This window comes from Leptidea sinapis, chromosome 41, assembly GCF_905404315.1.
Source record: "Leptidea sinapis chromosome 41, ilLepSina1.1, whole genome shotgun sequence".
Classification (NCBI taxonomy): Eukaryota; Metazoa; Arthropoda; class Insecta; order Lepidoptera; family Pieridae; genus Leptidea; species Leptidea sinapis.
The window spans coordinates 5424850-5447710 of NC_066305.1; the positions used below are offsets into that span (position 1 = coordinate 5424850).

Below are 22861 nucleotides of genomic sequence, written 5' to 3' on the forward strand. Positions count from 1 at the left end.
CTTTTTATATGCCGCCATGGCCCCCCCAAAGCTTCCTGAACTTCATTTTAACCTCGAAGTGAGTTTTAACTGCTTTTACTACAGAAATAGAATAGAACTAATAGAAAATTTCATTAAATTTATTAAGGTACCAAAGACTCTGTGTGTGTTATGCGGTTGCAAGCTCTGAGTCAGCCGCAACGTTCAGGGCAACAATCATGCCTCAACTTGCGGCCATTTTTTAACTGGCAGCTATGGATTATCGTAAATAGTAATTAAAAAACTTCAATTTTGTATTAAAATTATAAAAAAACAGCGCAACCTTTATGTTGCGGCTGACTAAATGCTGGCAACCATATTTTTTTCATTTATTTACATCATTCCTTTAAAAATGACGTACATTTAAAAAAAAAAACATATGGATGCAATTTACTTCAGAATACATTGCTTAGTCAATAATGGTTCATTTAAAATTAGTTTAATCAAAAAAACACGTACCTGCAGAATCGAGCGGTGGGATCTTACTATCTTAGGCTATTCCATAAAATAATCTAAACTGCACGTTATGGATAGCATTACTCTTCATCTTGCATGTGGCAAGAAGGGATTTACAAAAAAAAATCACAATTAATGGTAAACCTTTGATGTTAAACGCCATTTTCTTCAAAATCGACGAGTAAGTGAAGTAATCATCGTTTCAGAAAAAGCTACGAAAATTTTTACTATTCAAAAATATGCGTAACAATAGCATATTAATATGACCTTTTTGAATTTGTGTTGATTACATTTTTCCACTCCCATACAAAAAATTATGGAAAAAAATATGAAACTAAGTAATAACTTATGAATTATTAACTTATGAATTATTTTCCTGCTGCTATGCAAAATAAAAATATGAAAAAAAAACTTTCTGTTCTCATCATCTGTAATCATGAATGAAGACAGACTAATTATTTGTCTAAAAAATTGTACTATTCCAAAACCAGAAAAAAAATATTTTTCTTGAATTTCAACATCCCTTAACTTTCCTTAGTCGCCTTTAACAATAAACTACGGAAGTAGATGGGTAGTTCAAGTAGAATTTTTTGGTAAGTAATGGGTTCAGTTTTATTTTACAAAAATAATTATTACAATACGAAGACTTTGAAAACGCTACACTACATAGTCGGTTTGTGCGTTGTCAATGCCTCCTTCCTCGTGACATTTTATTAAATAACGCCAAAAAATGAATGTGACAGTGACACTTCATTGACAAGTGACAGTTCGAATACAGCACTAGACTGACCAATGACCATTTAAAGGTCTGACTCAGAAATTTTAAAGAAATTATTAAATTACCGACATATATGGATATAATTTTAATGTTCCAGGCGTAAAATAATAAATATCTGTACATACTAAATAATGTAAAATGGCTATTAATGTAGACAAGCACAAGCCGACGCTTGTTTCTGCGTGGAAAGATGTCCTGGATGAAAATTCGGAAACCAATTGGTAAGCCTGATTTACCTAATTACTATTTAGTGTTTCTTGCTACACAAACGGTAAATTATATTAAGTACCGAAACAATAGGAAATTATGAGAAAGTGATGAAAGCTACCTACATTATAGTTATAGGATAACATTGTCTAGTTTCTCACTTGTAAATTTTAAATCTGCATTAAACGAAGTAGTGATATAGCTACTCCTTTTAATAATTAATGAGACTTTCATATATTTATCAACAATGACGCCCATTGTTACGTGTATAATAAGTGAGAGTCGATATTACGCTTCAATGAAGATATTTGAAGAAGTACAATACATGTTCAATCTTCTACTGTTTGTGGAATTATTTTCTACGAAATTCGGAGAGTACAGATTAGATAGTAACACAGATTATTGTGGATTAATTTTCTTTGTAATAAAAGGAATTGAATTCTTTATTAGTTTAAAACTAGTATGTTATCGCCTACCATCCAGTGATACACAGTCTTGTTATCTATTTGCAAATACTTACCAACAACTAGCCAATTTCAAGTTACCTCCTACCTACATTGGACTTACTCGAATATTTGAGTTTGGCTTTTATGATTAGGTTTAATAATTATAATAATATAGTAATTTATAATGAACACTGTCTGAAAGAGATTAAACTCTGCTGGTTACCAACATCATAAATTCGCAATTTATCATAAATGTCTTTGTATTTTGTTTTGTTTAACACTACTGAAATTTTTTATAACTGTAAGCATTACAGAATACATTGAAAGCAAATAAAATACTAAAGGAAAGTATAAATTCAAAGCATTTTACACACACCCCATACACTCACAGCCACATTTACACAAATATCATAATAATATGTAATTATAAAATAATTGCTATTGTAAATCTGTTATTAAAAAGAATGATTGAAGTAAGTTCTATAATAGTATTATTATAATATAATAATACTAAATAAATAATAATAAACTAATACAAAATCATGATAATATCATAACTTAAGTTTTGTAGATTTTGTCATGAAATAAATAAGTAACCCCATTTTACTATTGCTAATACTACCTACTCATTCTTAATGTTTATGTCATGTTTAACATTCTATTTCAGGGCTTTGTTTGGTTATGATGGAATGTCTAATGATCTCAAGTTTATAAGTAAAGGAGATGGAGGTCTGACAGAGCTTGTGGATGAGTTTAATAGTGGGAAAATACAATATGCCTTCTTAAAAGTAGACATTCCAAACAGTAGTATATCAAAATATGTGCTTATCAACTGGCAGGTAAGCTGAAAATATGATGAGATTAAGTAAACCCGATTCACCACTATTGATAATTGAATAGAAATTATTACTAATTTATATATATGTAATATATAAATATACACTACCATGTTTTACAATTCATAAACTGACTTGATAAACTTTGTTAAATAACTAACAATAGCATCAAAGACACAACTCTACCTGAATGATGTTGAGTGAATAACATATGTTATTGTCACAGACTATTCAATATCATCAATTAAAACCAAAGCAATTTCACTAATGCAACACTGACTCTGACAGTTTTACTAATAGTAATAAGCCTTTTTATTTAATACATACATATAATATACACATAGAACAATTCTTAAACAAAATCTCCCTAATTTCAGTGTGCTTCTTGGCATTGTTGTCCTCTAAAGTTTTCAATTGTTTTCTGTTTCACATGACTCCTCCAGTACAGACTCACTGTTAACTTTATTTCATCCTTCCATCTGGTAAACTGCCTACCTCAGTTTCGCTTGCCATCCCTTGGATACCATACTGACAATGCCTGGATCCATTTTCCTTTTGTGTCTCGCATCTAGTGCCCTACCCACCTCCATTTCTGTTGGTTTATTCTTTCCAGTAAGTATGTCAGTGAGTTTCATTTTTGTACTTAGAAGTACTAGAGAGTTTTACTAAATGATTAGTCAAATTAATTTACAAATTTGATTCACTTTTATATCACATATAAAATTTGATTGCCAATTTCATCATATCAATTTAATTTGATTTTACCCTTTTTAAGCCCCACAAAAACTTTCTGTATTGCAAATGCTAATAAAACTTGTATGTGTGAATTATGAAATAAATCCAAGAATGATATTTCAACTTTACCATATTGTGAAATAAAATTATGCCAAAAAACAAGTTAAACAAAAATAAAGAAACCATTAAATCCTGAAAACAAATGCAGAACTCTGCATTATCTGCTCATTGATGTACATAGTAATGTAATGGTAAATATTTGCATATGTGATAGAAATATTTTTATTTAAGGGTGAAGGTGCACCAATTGTTCGTAAAGGTACATGTGCTAATCATGTCAAACAAGTTGCCCAACTATTCAATGGCTTCCACACAACAATGCATGCTAGAACTGAAGATGACCTTGATGAGAAGATCATATTGGATAATCTGGCTAAAGCAGGTTCTGCTTTTAACTTTAAATCAAGTAGACAAGAAGAACTACCACCCAGTGGGCCTGTTGGTACTGCCTATCAGAAAGTCAATCCAGGTAAGTCTCGTTAATATACCTATAAGTTGTTCTTTAGTCATGTCCTCCTGAGTGATATGCAGGCTTTAGTTTTTTTTATATTATCTACGATTTATGCGAGCATCTAGAGCTTAATTGTCATCATTATTGAGTTTTATACTCTTGTATAAAATGTCTTCATTTTAACAAATCTTTGGTTGGTAAGGCTATATCTAGGTAGATAGCTTTAATATCGCAGAGAACAAATACAAAAATAAAATACAACAACATTATTGATAAACTGATGTTTCATCCATATAATAATTAATACTTTATAATACTATATTGTTATTCTGTTATTGATTATTGTTTGCCATTTGTGCAACAACAATGCAATGATGCATTGTGTGTTAATAAACATACTACTCTGCGTTCATTATTTGCGTGGTAGACTCTCATTGTATACTCTGTGCTTGACATGGGCAGTGTGGTAAATTCGCGGCGACACGATATAGTGGGACCGAGAAAGGTTGTCGATGAGATCAGGAAAAGGAAGAGAAGTTTGATACGGGGTAAAGGATAATGATGCTGTTTCTTTACTTAGGCGCGTGACTTAGGCCTGTTTCACACTGTAGTTTAATCAATATGTGACAGATGTGATTGCAGATATTGAAACTTTACATTTACTCGACAGTAACGAATGTCGATCCTAGAACTTACTTCAGTACAATTTTGCGTTGAGTGATGGATCGAAATAAGATAATACGGGCGTTTAAAGAAGAAAAATAGGATTCACATAGAAATTACAAAAAATAGAATAGTGAACGTCTTGATGTGTACAGATATCGCACGAGTTGAATGCAGTCGGGGCCTGAGGTAAAGAGCTGGGCCATCTCCCCCCGCTGTGCGCAGGTCTCGCCTCGCGCGCCTACAGTGTACTGCTGTGCCGTCCTTGTCAATTATCGTACGCTTACCGTGTTATCGGGTTAATACTGATGTTGTGATCCTGTATTATTTTTTCGATTTTAATAATATCTGATCCTAGTCCACCAGGTTCCGTTCCAAAAGAAACGAGTTTTATTCATCGGCAAGCACGAGAAATGTCGAAAAATGTTTTATACATGTTTTGAAGAAAGGCAGAACAATAATTTGAGATTTAATTATTAGGTTAAAATGATAAGAAAAATTATGTTATTAATTTTTTCATCATTTAAACCTACTGTGCAGTGAAGTAGTTTTTAAAATTTATCGACGCTCTCATGATTATACATCAATAATTATAAGTAGGTCACAGCACTATCGCATTCCTGAATTCTGCATTTAACTCGCGCGTGATCTTTAGATTCGAACTTTTATACCTTAATGTGCGTGAAAGAAATAAGTTAACTTTTTCACAGTGCAAGAAATTAATTCAAAAGAAAGAGATCAGTTTTGGATGAAAGAGGAGCAAGAGGAAAAAAAACGCATCGAAGCTGAACGGAGAAGAAGAGAAGAGGTTCGTATTTTCAAACTGTTTACTGATTGTGGCTTAGTTATAACAAAAAGGCATTATGACGTTACGGTTTTTTTAAAGTTAATACTAATAATGACTTTACACCAATTATCTTGCCCCAAACTAGGCATAAAAACTACTAAAAATGGCAAATTCAAGTGATAAATATGTAAAATAATAATCTGTTCGCAGTTTTATTTTATAAGACAGAGTTTTCTTTATTTTTGTTAAAAGATAACTTGCATTGATTATTTATTTATCAAATTAAGATTTAGATAGAACAAGAAGGTGTTCAATTTGGTTTATTTATAGTTTGTCTGTTTTTAAAATTGTGAGATGATGAAGTTGTATAAATATTGAATTAGTTTCAAAAAGTTTCTTGACACTTATTCTAATTAAAGTTCAACCTATTGAAGTTGTGGTAAATGGTACCTACATGTGTAAATTTTGACATTCAAAACAATATTTTTTTGTACTTGAATAAATCTTATTTTTATTTGACTTATTTTTTCAGATACATTTTTATTTAATTATTTATTATTTATATGATCATATTCTTCCACGAATGAGCATCGAATAAACGTTTACATGCAATTGAAAATACGTTCGGACAACTTCAGTTACACGCTCGTTTTGATTAAATATAATCTGTGGCGTCTCCGTCGCTGCACCTATCGCTTGCGCCTACCGGTAATCTTTATCAATGACACTTAAGGTGTGTTGCTATTTGAGATAGGAAGGATGTATAATATTTTTCAAATCACAACTCATAAGCTAATAAAATATAACTAATTAATAAAAAACGATAATATATATATATAATATTTTAAAATAGACAATGTGTAGCGCATCGTTACAATATACGTGGCGGGGATCTAAATATAATGCTAAAAGTCCGTCTTATCATTGAACCTTGTAGACCGCATAATCGAATTCTGAAAGGGCCTCATACATAAGAAGTTAATTGCTTGCTCTTGTACAAAGGGCTCCGTATACTTCGGGCGCGCGTTCCACTCGCGTTTGACCGTTTTTTTTACTTACGACCATGTATATATATATATATGTTTTTTGTTTACAGCAATTACATTATCTATGTTTTATTTATCACATAGTCTAATTTATTACATTTATATTTTGTACCAGGAGAAAAGGAATGCCGAAGAAAATGTTCGAAGAAGAGATGAACGCGAAGCTGCAAAGAGAGCTCAGTCAGAACAGCTGTTAGTATACATATGATATAATATTTCCATCCAAGTATTTACAATAGATAAGTAATTGATTGCAACACTGCACCGATTGCGCGAAACCAATGAGGTTTATATGTTGAAACAGTATATGTATGACTGTTTGATCCAGTCATATTAAGGGCACCCCTCGAAATGAGAAAAAAAAGCTATATTTAAACTCGTATAAATCTTTATTTGGGCCTTGACCACTGTAAAACGTTAGAAAAATAAATCGCTCCTACCTTTATACTAAATACAAAATATAGCTTTAAACCCATACAAAACGAGTTAATGCATACTTTATAGTTAAACCCGATGCACAACTACATAAATCGCAGTTTAAAAAAAAACAGTGTAAAGAAATTATTAAGCCTATTATTCTTGCAAGCCGTACTGTACCTGTTACAGTGACGTCAAAGAGCGAGGTGCAGGTTAACTCCTACGGGCTGTATATTTCAGATCAAGAGCGGAGAGTTCAGACGAGCGAGTGAAGTGTAGCGTGAGCGAGAGATCTATGGAGGCACGTGAGTTGATCGGCGCTTCCACCGCCACGGCCCGACGGATGTTCCAGCAGAACTTGGCGCAAGGACAGCTCACCAGGTAACTACCCTGTATAGTATGTTAGCTCAACGCAAATGGGCGGGATAGGTATTGTATTCATACTTATCTCTGGTGAGTGCTTTCAATAATAGCAAAGGTAGCCATGCAGCCAACAGGGGAAACTACAAAATAACACCAAATTATATAAAAAGTTTTTTTCTTAAGTTGACATTATAATGTTAAGTCTAATGATTTAAACATGAAAATATTAGGTGTGTAATATAGTATGTAATAGGTATTACATAATAGGGTAAAAGTGGGATAGATGCCCCACTTTTTGTAAGCTGACTATAACTTTTTTTTTAAAGCACTATTCGAGTGAGTTAACTATTTGTAACAACTATAGTCCTTATACTTACTATCTACTCATATCATTATTCAATGCATACCGTAGATTGGTAGATATTCGGCTGTTAAAAAAAGTTATTGTTTGAGGATAGACGCCTACTGTATGGGGTAGTTGCCCCTGGCAAAATTTCGACATGAGTATAGATGCCCTACTATGGGATAGATGCCTCCGTAATAAAAAAAAAATTCGTAGAAAATTAAATAAAATGTTTATTTGCTTTCTTAGTTGCAATAATATATTATAAGGTTTTCTTATCCAAATATACCGTAAAACTGAAGTAAATAGCACTTTTATAGGAACAAATCTTTCAATCATTCTAGGTAAGAATTCACCCCAACTCTGGTATTACCTAATATTTTTGTGAACCTTCAATACCTAACCTAGATTAAGTTGTCTGTGGCACCAAAATAACTGAGCTTTTTTGGCGACATTATAGTACGATAATCAATTCTTTTTAAGGCCATAGATTATAGACATTTTCAATTACTCCATAAAGTATGTACTTATATAACTGATCGTGGTTGTGTAAATGTAAATGACAGATAAAAGTAGAGGAGTAGATTTTTTTTTAAAAGCATCATCATCATCAACCGGAAGACTTTGGCCAACAGTGGACAAAGGCCTCCCCTAAAGATTTCCATGACGATCGGTCCTGCGCTACCCTCATCCAACGTATACCAACATTAAAAAGCATGCTAACACTGAGATAGTTTAAAATCACCTGAATTAGTTTAGCGCTTAGTGATTTTTAGCCTTCGCAGAGAGATTCAATAAACCTAAACGATTATTAACGAAAAACATTTTTGTAAAACGTTTTCAAACTTCTTTGTGCTCGAAGTTAAAATACGACTGACTGGCGAAATCTACAAATTAAAATAACGAAGGTAATATAATTGAAACTGTGTATATAAAACTGGCTGACCCAGCAAATGTTGTATTGCCGATATTAAAATCGCGATACAAAAGATCGTAGATGGGTGAAAATTTTAAGTTGTATGTATTTTTTAATTCTGACTCATAATCAAACAAATAAAAAAAAATCGTGTGGACCACCCTTAACATTTAGGGGGATGAAAAAATAGTTGTCCGATTCTCAGACCTACCCAATATGCACTCAAAATTTCATGAGAATCGGTCAAGCCGTTTCGGAGGAGTTCGGTCCCGCACACCGTGACACGAGAATTTTATATATTAGATAAATCACAAACCGACAACGAAATGCATAACCCTTTCGTAAAATAAAATATTTATAACGTTATTTGCAATATTCATTTATATATTCATTTCCAGGTCAATGTCAAGCACACCAGAGAAGCCAGTAAGAAGTTCTGTCATAGCGCAGCGGATAAACGCTTTTTCACAGAATAATTCACAGCCAAACTCACCAACGCACATACCTAAATCTCCCCCCATTGATAACGCAAAAACATCACCGACCATTGAAAACAATAAACTTTCATCGACTGTAAATAACACTAACTCAATACAAACCATAAACAAGAACACCTCCACCGGAGGTGAGTTACCGCCGATAAAACAAGAAAGCAAGGACAAATTAAATGCAAAAGAGACCATAGATGAACCAAAGACAAGTCCTCTAAAGAACATAGATAAAATCAAAATGAGCTTAGAGAGTCCGTCGCAGATTCAGTATGAGCCAATCATAGATCCGACAGATCTGAGCCCCAGTAGTGAAACCGAGCCAAGCTCGTTCACAGCGATCGGCTATTCAGATCTAAAACAATGTGAACCAATGATAAAACAGAATATTTTGGATAACGACATATTCGATGCGTCGTATTCGAGTTCGAACGAGAATGATGACGACGATTCCGATAACAAGTTTAGCACGATAAAGCGTTCTCCATACAGCAAGTCGAGTGAGAATGAGTTGAGCAGGCAGAACACCGTGATTGAGAATGTACATTATAAGAAAGAAAATGGCGCTACTCATGAAGGTGAGTTCAATAAGACCCCCAGGCTAGCACTTCTGGTGATACGCGAGGCGATTTCCCTTATGTGATTAGTTAGGTGGGGGAGTTTTTTTAAGACTACATCCACCATTTTCTATCTTCGTTTTGATTTTAATTATAATACTTTCGTTCTTGAGACCTTTAATAGGGGTTGTGAATAGAGTCTAACTTGCTTCTTGAAGATACCAGAGCACATAACCATAGCAATCATAGTGGGTCAACTCCACTGAGTGCCGGTTAATGTACACATCTCAGTCTCGACGTTTAGTTGCAAAAAATATGGAAGGGTTGTCACTAAAACTTGCTATGGTGGTAAGTATATTTAAAGAGTTAACGTACTAATTTGATAATGATTTTCACTAAGCACGAGAACCCCATATGCATAACAAATTTTGTGTAGGTGACACGCCAAAACACGAGTACCAACTAGCAATGGAACGAATCGGTACGACCGTAGATAGTGTAGGCAGGGGTACGTCGTCTCTGACTTTGAAACTATAGGTAACATAATCTTTCAGACATATCACCAGAGAGTATTGATGAGAGCTCCATATATGAGGACTTGGAGGATGATCATGGACTGACCGCACGAGCGCTTTACGACTACCAAGCAGGTAAGGTTTATTTACAAATTAAAATATTCCTAACTGTCGAGATCATATCTCTTGAATTCACTCCAGGTCTTTGCCTCAGCTTTCGCTTTATCATTGACTGTCCACCAACAGGTTTTCCTTGCACGGCCTAGAAATGCCGTTTTGTTTTCAGTCTGTGGATTACTAAGGAAAGACTGGACTCTCCAGCTCCTTTTTTTTCACGATACGGGACGAAACGATCAGGACGTCCAGCTGATGGTAATTGATACGCCCTGCCCATTACAATGCAGTGCCGCTCAAGATTCTTGAAGAAACAAAAACTCTGAGCTTTACTACAATTATTGCACTTGTCACCATGAGACATAAGATGTTAAGTCTCATTTGCCCAGTAATTTTACTAGGCGCCCTTCAGACTGAATCATAATAATGCTTACACATTACTGCTCACGGCAGAAAAAGGCGCCCTTGTGGTACCCATAATGTTGCCGGCATCTTGTGCAAAGGAGCCTCCCACTAATATAACTTACGGCGTTTGATCTGCTGATGAATCGAAATCATGGATGTGTTGCCAATAATGATCAGTTTACGAAGTCCTGGAGTTGATGTGGGATGTACTTTGTAAAATTCTATGCTTCTATCAATACATGTTGGAATGGAATATTTTGATCTTTGCTCTCCGTAGACTGCCATATGGGTAGAAACCGTGAAAGGTTGTTTGTGATTTTGAAAAAAACTTAGATCAAAAAGCAAAGGAGAGTAATTGTAATTTTAAATATATGTCTAATAGAATTTTTTCTTTTCAGCGGATGAATCAGAAATAACATTTGACCCTGGTGACATTATAACCAACATTGAGCAAATAGACGCTGGTTGGTGGCAAGGGATAGGTCCCCAGGGACATTTTGGCTTGTTTCCAGCTAACTATGTAGCGCTTTTACCTTGCAACCCCCGTTGATACTATCCTGTGTCTTGTCTGACCCCTGCTAATATAAATTACCCACTACCCTTCCATATGACTTTACTCAATGCTTATCTAAATGAACTTGCTTTATGTTCTCCTACTCTATCTAACCCAGACAATAGCTTATAATATATTATATATTTTCTTAACACCGCCTCTGTAAGTATTATATATTCTATTAATATCATAATAAAATACTTAATTTACCCCCTCTTAACCTTGTGAATTGGTATATCACCAGTCATGTTTTTTTAAGTTGAAAGTATTTTACCTTTATGTGTCTGCATAGTCCCCAATTTAATTATTATTATTAAATTACTATATTTTAAGATATCCAGTTTGTATAAGTTTACTTTGTTTTCTTGCATTTTCATGTTACATATGACATTTATATTTTTTAAAATTTGTACATTTAAGACACAGCCTACATTAGAAGTGTTTGGGTGTAGTTTAAAAAAAATATTTGCTAACTCTTAAATGTATAGATTCGTCTAAACCTAGCTGTAATAATCTTAAGTTGTTTGTATAAATCGTATTATTATAGTATATTAAAATATGGTATTTTCTGGTATGAATAGGCGCGATCTCAAGCCATTTTGATCTCACCAGACCGTTAAGACTCAGAAGGTTTCAGGTATTATTTCAGATATAATAAATCTATGTACTGCTGTTTTGTACTAAGAACAAACCACTCAAAATATTATAAATATTGCGAGTTATATTTGTTCGTCCAAGGGCTTTTCTATAGGCGCATTTCAATCAATCAACATTCAAGTTTACTTCACGAACTGACTCAAAATAATCTGGGGTGCCAGATTAGAAAATATTTAGATATATACAGAAATCATCATGTAACTGCACATATACATCCTTCAAACCAGCACATAGTTTCTAAGCTAAGATGAGCTAATAACATCTGAGTAACCTCGTTAATCCCGCCCATTTACGGTTGTCAGTAATTGAATTGTAAACCACGTTTAAAATTTCGCGCCAAAACTACATTTCGTCTAACATGACAGCTGTCCTTCATTTATTTACAAATAAATCGCTTCGTATGTATTGTGGTATCAATAGACATAATATAATGTAAGCGAATGGTTTCTGATACCACTGATCGCAAATTTTGTAATATATCGCCTGTAGCGACCGGTACCGATTGCTAATGATATCATCTTATTACCGACGTTTCGTGACCTTTGCAGAGCACGATTTCAGGGATTTCATAATAAAAAAATTAACTTTTTCGCAACAACTAATTGTAAAGATGCCGTTACAGTTACACTCGTTTAACCGCCAGTTGCAGAAAGCATATTTAAAGTTAATGTTTCGTTATATCACATGCTATCTTTGACTGTCAAAATGAAAAAGAAAGTGACTGTATTATATTTAATTAAACATTAACTTTATGGATGCTTTGTGCGACTGGCGGTAAATCCTTTAAAAGTATTTTATTTAAATGTGTAAGACATTAAAATCTTCGTGAGACAACACATAAAAACTTATACTGTGAATCGTGTTTATCATGTTGTCTTCAAGAAATTCGACGCAATGATAAAAATGTTCACTCATTTTGATTTTTAGCTTTGCTTTGACGCTTCAATTAGTTTCCGAGATATGGGATTGTAAACATATGCGCTTGGCGCGAGTTTCGACCGGCCGGTGCTTGCTACATGTGACGTCATAAGTCAACACTCGCGCAATACTTTGCGCGCTCCGGTACGGGTCACTAGGAGATTAAACAAATATTGTTTGGAATGTTAAATTTTGATAAAAGAAAGTCATGTGATGTGCCGGAATGTAAAAACCCCACCCCTTTATAAGGAAATAAAGGAGTGAGTGTTGACCTATGACGTCACACAGCGGCTGCGCGCCTGCGCGGTAAATAAATGGGGACTTTACATGTGTGTAAAATCTAAACTAGTAGGTATTTTGAAATGAAACAAAGACCAGTGTATTTATATACATATAGACTTTATTGTGACAGTTTTAAGTGATTTTGCATACCCATTAACATTCTTCTTTGGCAACGTCATGATACCGTCGAGACTAACGTCATGAGCGAAATGGTTAGTCGTTCGCAGATAAAGTCCAAGCTAAAGAATGTAAATACAAAATGACTTATTGAAAACATTTTTAATTACATTTATATCATTACCACCGATTTTTAGAGCTGCTTATCTTGAGATTGAGAAGAATCTTGAAGTTCTTTTTTTAATTTATTTTTCTGCCTGTATATGTATACAAAATCAATGGTACAATACTTTCTGCCTAGTTTTCAAGGTCGCGTCTATTCTTATTCAAACACCATATTTGAAATGATTCCAGAACACAGTGCTATATTGTATGCAATAAATTTTTTGTTAATTATAGATGTGCAGTTTAATCCGTAAATATATTTTGTTTTGTTCAACAAACTTCTGTAAGGTAGTGAGGGTATAACCGAAAAGGCAGCAAAGACAAAATTGCTGGTTTGCCCTATTATATACGAACTTCTCTTTGTGAAGGCAAAACCTGCTTTTAACCTGAACCATTCAAATATAGATTAAACAATATAATATTAGATATGGTTTTGTCGAGTAACAACATTTTTAAATTGCATTTTTTTATTATACTGCTATTTGGACTGATCCTTAAATGCTTTCCAAGACTGACTTATGTCATAAAAATGAGTCAAACCTATGTAATTACTTAGAATATACTTAAGTATTATAAATTTATTAGTTTAATTAAATTATTTGATTTGTGTGATTCGGATTCGTGTAATATAATTATTGTAGTTGATAATGACTATTTGTAACCCCCAAAATTGTGTCTTAGTAGGTAGTGCCAATGCGATTTGTACCCAATTTTATACCCATTTTGTACCAGTTTTATCTAAAATCAAAAAAAAATATTCACTGCTATTTTAAATTGAATTATTATCCTCTTAGTAAATAGGGCCTCTTAAATCGCATTTAGTTTAAAACAAAATTGATGAGAACAACATTATTTTATTTATAATCAAGGTTTTAGTTAATTATAAATTCCGAACGAATGATGAGCTAATGACCCGTATAGGAATTTCAAATGTCAGTGTGTGTCAGTTGCAGTCCCTCAGATAAAGAACCAGCTCAAGATACCTTTACCTAGTTCTATTGAATCCTTTTCCGTATTCTAATCAGTACGGGCGAACAACAAACAAACTCAGTAATCATAACTCCGGCTAATCGGCGTTGAACACAGATCTACCCAGAAAGATTTGGAAGTGCTGAAGGGACTAAAAACCTACATTGATATAATAATTTTGTTTTGAGCAAGAAATTAATTTTTATAAGTGCAATAATTTATGGGAAATTTAATATACGAAAAGCGGCGCCAATTGGTCAATGGCGACATATGTAAATTTTCAACCAATCATCATCCATTATGAATTATGACGTCATTATTCGTGCTAACCAAGCGCGTCATATTGCAGTAGTTTAAATTAGTGTCTGCATCGATTTCTTAAATACTTTAGTGTTTCTTTACGACGTTTCATATTTTTTATAATTATATAGCAATGTTAACTATCTAAATACGTACATTTAATGTCATTTGATTTTATCTGATTTAGCCAATTAGTATGATTTAATATCCCTCGCAATTGCAATTGAGATTGCTGACACATGACCCTAATAATTTCCGAAAGATTTAAGTGAGTATGAATATTAGAAAATGTTTGTCCACATTAAACTTTACAGCCTAGGACATAATGAATAGTTGTTTTTTTTTTTACAATTTTAACTCCACTTTAAAAGTTTTAATTGTAGAAACGCCATAAACATGTCTTCATTTTATTCGGCAGAGCTGTTTTATACTTCGTTTTGGTGGGCTCCATAACGAAATATTTTTTGATTAGATTAATATATTTAAATATGAAGCATATCGTTATGATTGTTAGTAAATGTATGTTTTGTAAATATCTAATTTATCAGTCTGTAACTACAATTTTTCGGGTCGCTCATTTAATAATGCGTTTATAAATTATTTCATGTTAACAGGTATTCTGAATTTGTATTTTAGTTTTATTTTTAATCATCATTTTTCAATTATTTTGAAGCAACTGTGACATACAATGTGTATGGTGCTCTGATTTTAGTATAGTGTACATTTGTATCCTAAAATATTTTCGAAGTAAACAATATTCATTTTAATGTCTTTTTTTTCTCCATTACCAAGGATATCTTATTCGCATATGGAATCGCATTGTTGGCCATAAAGTAGAAGTATATTATTTAAACATGACAGGATAAGAAACAATCGATGAAGAGACATCGTGAGTGGAGAAGAGAATTAGAGGTACCTACACAATAGAGGTACCTATAATATGTATTACCTTTTGAATAAAATATCGAAGATTAAAGAAAGTTAACTAAGTTAGTTAAGTTGTTTGAGTTAGCTATTTACGATATTTATTCTGCGATCCCTCGAGTGATAGAAGTCTCATATGATACAAAAAAAAATTTCAAAAATACAACCGACTTCATAGAAACCCGTAAACTTCAATAATATCTAAGTCATATTTTCTCGTAATATTCTTTTTAAAAAATGTTACGAGATTGTTAGGCGCCAAATGATTAATATTCTTCTTCTTTTCAAATTCGTATCTTGATTTTATAATTTTTGCTTTATATAATTGTTTTCTTGGTGTCACGCTAGCAACGACTGTGTTTGTTGTACATTCAACTCATTATTAATTTAATATTTGATATATTTTAAGCGTATTAGAATGTAACAACTACTGGTTGTCCTATAAGTAAATAAATATTTTATTTATTGGTAATCAACAGCATTACAGTAAACTTTAATATAAAACATAATTCTTAAGGCCATTATAGATTACTCATATTGACAATATTATTTTACAACAACATATATTACAGAACAACTGCCTCTTGTGTTTCTTATTTACTATGTGTATGTTTGTGTGTGGGTGTGAAAGCGTATGTGTGTAGTTAGCAGATAATTATATGAACACTAGCTGACCCAGCTGACGTTGTATTGCCGATATTAAAATCGCGAGTTGTATGTATTTTTTAATGCTGACTCATAATCAAACAAATATAAAAAAAATATCAAAAAAATTAAAAAAAAAAAATTCGTGTGAACTCTTAACATTTATGGGGATGAAAAATATTAGGTCCTTACATATGAAATTGGCGTATTTCGTACTGGCCACTTTAATCACGATGTTCTCCTCTTTGGTAAGGAATTCCAAATTCAAATTTGTACAGCTATTTACTCATGTATTTGTGCTTCGATTTTTTTCTTCTGTTTTTTTCTGTTTGCGTCATTCATTTTACGAAATGGAAAACTTAAAGTATCGCATTATTTACGAGTACGAGTTCCGCCGTGGCACTAGTGCTGCGGAAACGACTCGAAAGGTAAATGATATGTACGGCGGTCATGTTGCAAAAGAAAACACAGTTCGTTTTTGGTTCCAACGTTTTCGTTCTGGAAATTTCGACCTGCAGAACGAGCCCCGTGGACGGCCTGAGACCCAAGTTGATAATGAAGTATTGAAGGCTATTGTGGAAGCGGACCCATCGCAAACCACGTCCGAGTTAGCTGCAGGCTGCGGTGTTAGTGATAAAACTGTTTGAATTCACTTGAAGCAAATTGGGAAGATTAAAAAGCTTGAAAGGTCAGGTACCGCACGAATTGACTGAAGCAAACCGGCAAACGCGCGTCGACTGCTGCGTTACATTACTGAACCGGCACAATAATGAAGGTATTTTAAACCGAATCATTACCTGTGATGAAAAATGGATTCTTTACGATAATCGGAAGCGCTCAGCGCAATGGTTGGATCCTGGCCAGCCAGCCAAATCCTGCCCCAAGCGAAAATTAACCCCAAAAAAGTTACTTGTAAGCGTTTGGTGGACTAGTGCCGGTATTGTTCATTGCAGTTTTCTCAAATCTGGCCAGACTATTACGGCTGATGTCTATTGTCAGCAATTGCAAACCATGATGGAAAAGCTAGCGGCTAAACAACCTAGGCTGGTCAATCGCTCCACGCCACTGCTACTTCACGACAACGCTAGACCACACACTGCACAACAGACGGCTACCAAATTAGAAGAGCTTCAATTGGAATGTCTAAGACATCCTCCGTACTCCCCGGACCTTGCTCCAACAGATTACCATGTTTTTCGAAATTTGGACAACTTCTTGCAAGGGAAAAATTTTTACTCTGATGGGGCAGTCCAAATCGCCTTCACAGATTTTATTGATTCCCGTCCGACTGGTTTTTTTAGTAAAGGGATCAATGAACTACCTATGAGATGGCAAAAGTGCATAGAAAACAATGGTTCATACTTTGATTAATTAAATATATTATATTTAAAAATATTCGACATTTTGTTTCTCCCATACAAAACGCCAATTTCACATGTAAGGACTTAATAGATGTTTTCTGATTCTCAGACCTACCCAAGTACATAACTCAAAATTTCATGAGAATCGGTCAAGCCGTTTCGGAGGAGTTCAAAGTTTAACACCATGACACGAAAATTTTATATATTAGATATTTTAAACAAATGAGTAAGGCACTGCTTAAGACTGGTGTAATTTAATAATTTCACGCTTCAATTTATCCTTTTCTAACATGAAGATATTTAAAATATCATAGTAATTATTTTGAACCCTGCAAATAATCGAGTTTTTATAATAGTTCGTTTTGGTACGTGGTGCATCCTGGAGTTTCCTATGACGTTCTATATTGTGGTAAATTAAACAATAGGGCACTTAATAATTCAGAACAGTTTGTATTGCCTGACAATAAAGTTTCGGCGGAGTTCCAGTGGGTCTATATTAAAAAATCTACATGCTTCATCGTATGACGTGTAGGGATGATATGCTTTGTAACATAAATATTTTAGGTGTTTTTTTTTGTACGGTTTCAATTTTTTGTATGTAGTTGTTGTGTGGAGACCAGATATTGCATGCATATTCTAGTAGACTTCTAGCAAGTGCGAAATATAAAATTTTTATGCATTTGGTATTATAAAAAGTTTTACAGGTACGTTTAACAAAGCCCAATTGCTTAGTGGCCTTATCTTTGATTATGTCCATATGATGAGTTAAAGCCATTTAATAATCTAAGTATATTCCCAAATCTCTTACTGTTGTAGCTGATTTTATTAAGTGATTATGTTTTTCATACTCATATTTATGTATTTGTTTTTTACGTGTCGATATTCTATTTAGTTTATAATACTCTGACAATTTATTTAAGCCTCCCTGTAATCGAACGCAGTCCTTAAGGCAACCAACTTTTATGAATTTTTGTTTGTTATCGGCAAATAGTAAATATTTAGAATTTTTTATCCAAAAATCAATATCGAATAGGTAAGCATTATATAAGAGAGGCCCTAAAATAGATCCTTGTGGTACACCCGACAGAATTTCTGTATCACTACTCTTGAAACTACCTGTAACTACTGCTTGCCTTCGTTTGGTAATGTACGATTTTATCCATCTATAGAGATCTCCCCGAATTCCTAGAGCATGTAGTTTGTGAAGTAGTACTATATGATCCACGTGGTCAAATGCTTTTTTCGATTGATTTTAAAATATCTATATTTTAATAGCATTACATTGAACATAATAATGATAACATCATGTCACTTTTCCATTTTGTTGTAAAGTAAGTTTTAGAGACTGAGCGTTTGGAGATTAAATAAAACAACTGCTTGAGTAGTATGAAGACTGTAAGGAATATGTGGAAGATATATTTTACTTCATTTACACGATATATATACAAAATCCTTAAAACAAGTTAACCAATTACAATTGTTACTTAAAATATATTTACAAGTTGAGAAATTACACACCAATACTAAAGTTTACTTTTCGACCAATAGTTAAACGTTTCATTCAATAAGAATTGAGAATAATATTATGTGTTCTATCTCGCTCTAAAACTAATGCTATCGCAGTAAGCCGGCCAGCGAGCGCTTGTGTAAACTCGCGTCGATGCTTGATCATCCGATGTGAATGGGCACCCACTCTGTCGCTCATTGATTAAAATTGAATGAATAGTGATCCATGCCGCGGCCAAATGCCCGTCCATACAGCAGAGGGGTCCGCTTCCATACAGCACACCCGTATACGGGCGAGCTCACCTGAGATGCCACCACAGAATGCATCCCCAACTGCGAGCTTCGCCGCAGTTGTACCGTCTCCCGGCCACCAAATGAAGACGCAGACTGTCCCGACGGCCGCCGCCACCACCCGCAAGGGAAGAATGCCGTCGCTGGTAGTTGAAGAAATGCCCAACTGGATCCAACACTTCAAGATCCTGCGCGAGAAGTTGGATCGGGCCCCAAATGCCCGCCCTTTCGGCAAAGGGGTCCGCTTCCTGCCAGCGGACGAAGCAGAGTACAGAGTGGTACAGCAGTACCTCTCAAGCCAAGAGGAAACCGCAAAGCTCCCCTGGTTCAGTTACTCGTTGCCGGCAGATCAGACTTAAGTTTGCGATTCCGGGCCTGCCGGTCGACACTGAACCAGCAGAAATTGAAGACGCTTTGCGCTCACGGGGGTACAGTCCCGAGTACTGCCGGCGAGTGCAAGCAGAAATAGGCCGGCCAGGATGTATATATTTTATAATCCTGAAGAGATCTGCAATTACCCCCGCCATATATGAGATAACTGAGTTACTCAACATGGCGGACATCAAGCTAGAAACGTGGCGCTCGAAGAAAGGGCCAGCACAGTGCCACCGCTGCCAGGGCTTCCGACCCTCGTCACACGGCTGCCATCGGCAGCAAGCTTGCGTACTGTTAGGATGGACGCGCTGGTGGCCTTTTTAAAAAAACACTTTTTGACTCCCGAATTACTTTAATTTCCACACACAATTTTATACAGAACTTACTCACAAGACCGAGTGTAGCCAACTCTCCGCACCGCGTGGCGGCTATCGCTTTTATATAAAACTAATATGTCAACTCGGCAATTTACCTCGTATAACAATTGTTCATAACATCTCCCCCCTAAAAGACGGAGATATATCTAAAAGATAATCGAAGTCTCCATGAAACAAAATAAAATTCATTAAACAAAATCAATGTTGAATAATTACTGTATCTGAAAACTTAATTTTTGATCAAAGCTCATGGAGTCTTAAGTTTGAGTAAATTAACTCATTTAAAAATCAAAAGTAAAATTACAAATAATTAGAATCTATATCAAAGTAATCAAATTATTAAAATCTACCCAAATCTCAAAAATAAATTTATAAACTATGTTACTTCTAATACAAACTTATAGTTGTATGTTTGGTTAAGCCTAGAAATAGAAATAAAATGTAATCATTAATTAAAGATATAATTAAAGTAAAAATCAATTAAATTAGAAACTATCTAAGTTTCTATGTGATCTATCTAAAATGAACTTTATGCTTTTTCATTTCTATTTCAGGAAGGCTTTTAATCGAATCCTTGTCACATTCACCTGAAATGTCTGTCAATTCAATCGCAGTGGAACTTGACGTTATTGTCCTTTGGACTTTCATATTATTGCATTGATTATATATTTGAATGCAACAAGTAGATGAGTTATGTGTGCTTGCGATTTATTAAAAGGGTAACATTATTTTTTCCGTTAACATTTATTATTTTATAAGGCCCTTTCCACACTGGGGAGAGCGCTTTTCTTAATCTATGGTGCTGTTTTAAATAAACCATGTCACCTACTTTATACGACTTTGAGGAAGAAGAGTCATAATAACGTTTTGAAGTTTCTTTGCTTTTATTTATATTTTCAAGTGCTCTTTCTCTACTAAATCGCATACGATGTTGAAGAGCTCGTATATACTCATCATAAGTATTATTGTCGTTTGTTTCGTAAACACTACTAGGTATAGTCGGCTTATAACCGTATAAAAGTTCAAATGGTGTATAAAGAGTTGTAGAGTGCGGCGTTGTATTATAAGATAATATTGCCGTCGCTAGATAGCAATGCCAATCATTTTGATTTTCGTTAACAAACGATTTTAAGTATTCCTTTAATGTTGCATGAGAACGTTCAAGGGCACCGTTAGTTTGGGGATGATAAGGAGAAGAATACAAATTTTTAATTTTAAAAATATTGGTTAATTGCTTAAATAGCTCTGATGTAAAACAGGTGCCTTGATCCGTAAGGGTCATTTTAGGAAACCCGAACAAAGATATAAAATGTATAAGGCTTCTAGCAACCTCATCAGTAGTGCTCGTCACCATAGGGTATGCACATGAAAACTTTGTAAGGTCATCTTGAAGTCAAAATATATTTAAATTTCTGAAAACCTGCTTCAGGTAAAATTCCAACAATATCTAAAGCCAATCTTTCAAAGGGCTTTGTACCTACTTGATGAGGTGATAACCATGGGAGCTTTATTTGATGCTCGTAAGGGCTTATTAATTTGACACATTTTACATTCTTTAACAAATCGTTCTATGTCTGAACGCATACTCTTCCAATAAAAGGATTGTTTTATCCTACTGTACATCCGTTTAATACCTGGGTGTCCGGCTATTGTAGTTCCATGATTTTCTTTAAGTATATTTGGGACTTCCGCAGGTGTCGGATAATATATTTTATTTTTATAAATATGTACATTTATATTAGTACCGTGAAAAATATAAGAAATAATATTGTAAATTTTGGTATAGTTTAATTTCGTAAAAGAGTCTGAAAAATCAGAAATAGCTATATCACTCTCGTTAGCATTTTTGTTAATAATTAAATCTCTTAATTTTAATAATAAATTGTATATAGTTCTATAATTCGTTTCCTCATAATGATGAACCTTAGTGTATAAAAAGTAAATGGTTCTATCACTTGTATCGACTGATTGTGCAGTCTCGGATTCACGTTCTAATTCTAAGAAATCAGCGGGACTACTCAACATAGATAACAATTGCTCACAATGTGGCATAGAGTAATCAAAATCTAAAGATATCGGACAAATTATTATTTTATGTTTAGTTAAATGAAGACTTTCATTTAGGTCTTCAATTTTAGTATCAGTATGAAAAAGATTTAGTAAATTGATCTTTAAAGTATTGTTCATAAGTAGAATGCTTTAAATTCGAATGAACAACAGCGTTAACCGGGTTACGAGACAGAGCGTCAGCGTTTCAATTTATTCGACCGGGTTTATAAATAATCTCGTAGTCGTATTCTTCTAACTTTAACCGCCATCTTAATAATCGACTACCGGAACTTTAGCATGAAACAACCAAACTAAAGGACGATGGTCAGTGACAATTTTAAATTTGTAACCATAAATATATGGACGGAATGTATTCACACCAAATAGAATTGCAAGAAGTCCTTTTTCTGTGGTTGAATAATTACCTTCTGCTTTATTTAAAGTGCGAGACGCATAAGCGATTGGTTTGTCCATACCAATTTCACCTTGTGATAAAACTGCGCCAACAGCGTAGTTTGATGCGTCAGTGGTTACTATAAAAGTTTTAGAGAAATCAGGGTATTGAAGTAATGGTGCACTTATAAGTTTTTGTTTCAGTATATTAAACGCTTGTTCTTGTTCAAAAGACCAACTGAAAATAACATCCTTTTTTAATAGAGTTGTAAGAGGTTTTGTAATATGTGAATAATTTTCAATAAAACGGCGATAATAACTAGTTAAACCAAGCAACGATTTAATATCTCGTGGATTTTTGGGCACTGGAAAATTGGA

At 34.0% G+C, this 22861-nt stretch overlaps 1 protein-coding gene across 2 annotated transcripts; it reads left to right on the plus strand.

The window, feature by feature from the left end:
- The first annotated feature begins 1242 nt into the window (after positions 1–1242).
- LOC126976592 (drebrin-like protein) lies at positions 1243–15329 on the plus strand. Of its 2 annotated transcripts, XM_050824991.1 has the most exons (10): positions 1243–1280; positions 1350–1473; positions 2573–2744; positions 3768–4005; positions 5361–5458; positions 6599–6675; positions 7141–7281; positions 8921–9588; positions 10122–10217; positions 11000–15329. In XM_050824991.1, the coding sequence occupies exons 2-10, from the start codon at positions 1391–1393 to the stop codon at positions 11149–11151; spliced, it is 1725 nt and encodes a 574-aa protein (XP_050680948.1). In that variant the 5' UTR covers positions 1243–1280; positions 1350–1390; the 3' UTR covers positions 11152–15329. The 2 variants fall into 2 exon arrangements, with proteins under 2 accessions (XP_050680948.1, XP_050680947.1); XM_050824990.1 differs by having other exon boundaries at positions 1251–1473.
- The last annotated feature ends 7532 nt before the right edge of the window (positions 15330–22861 follow it).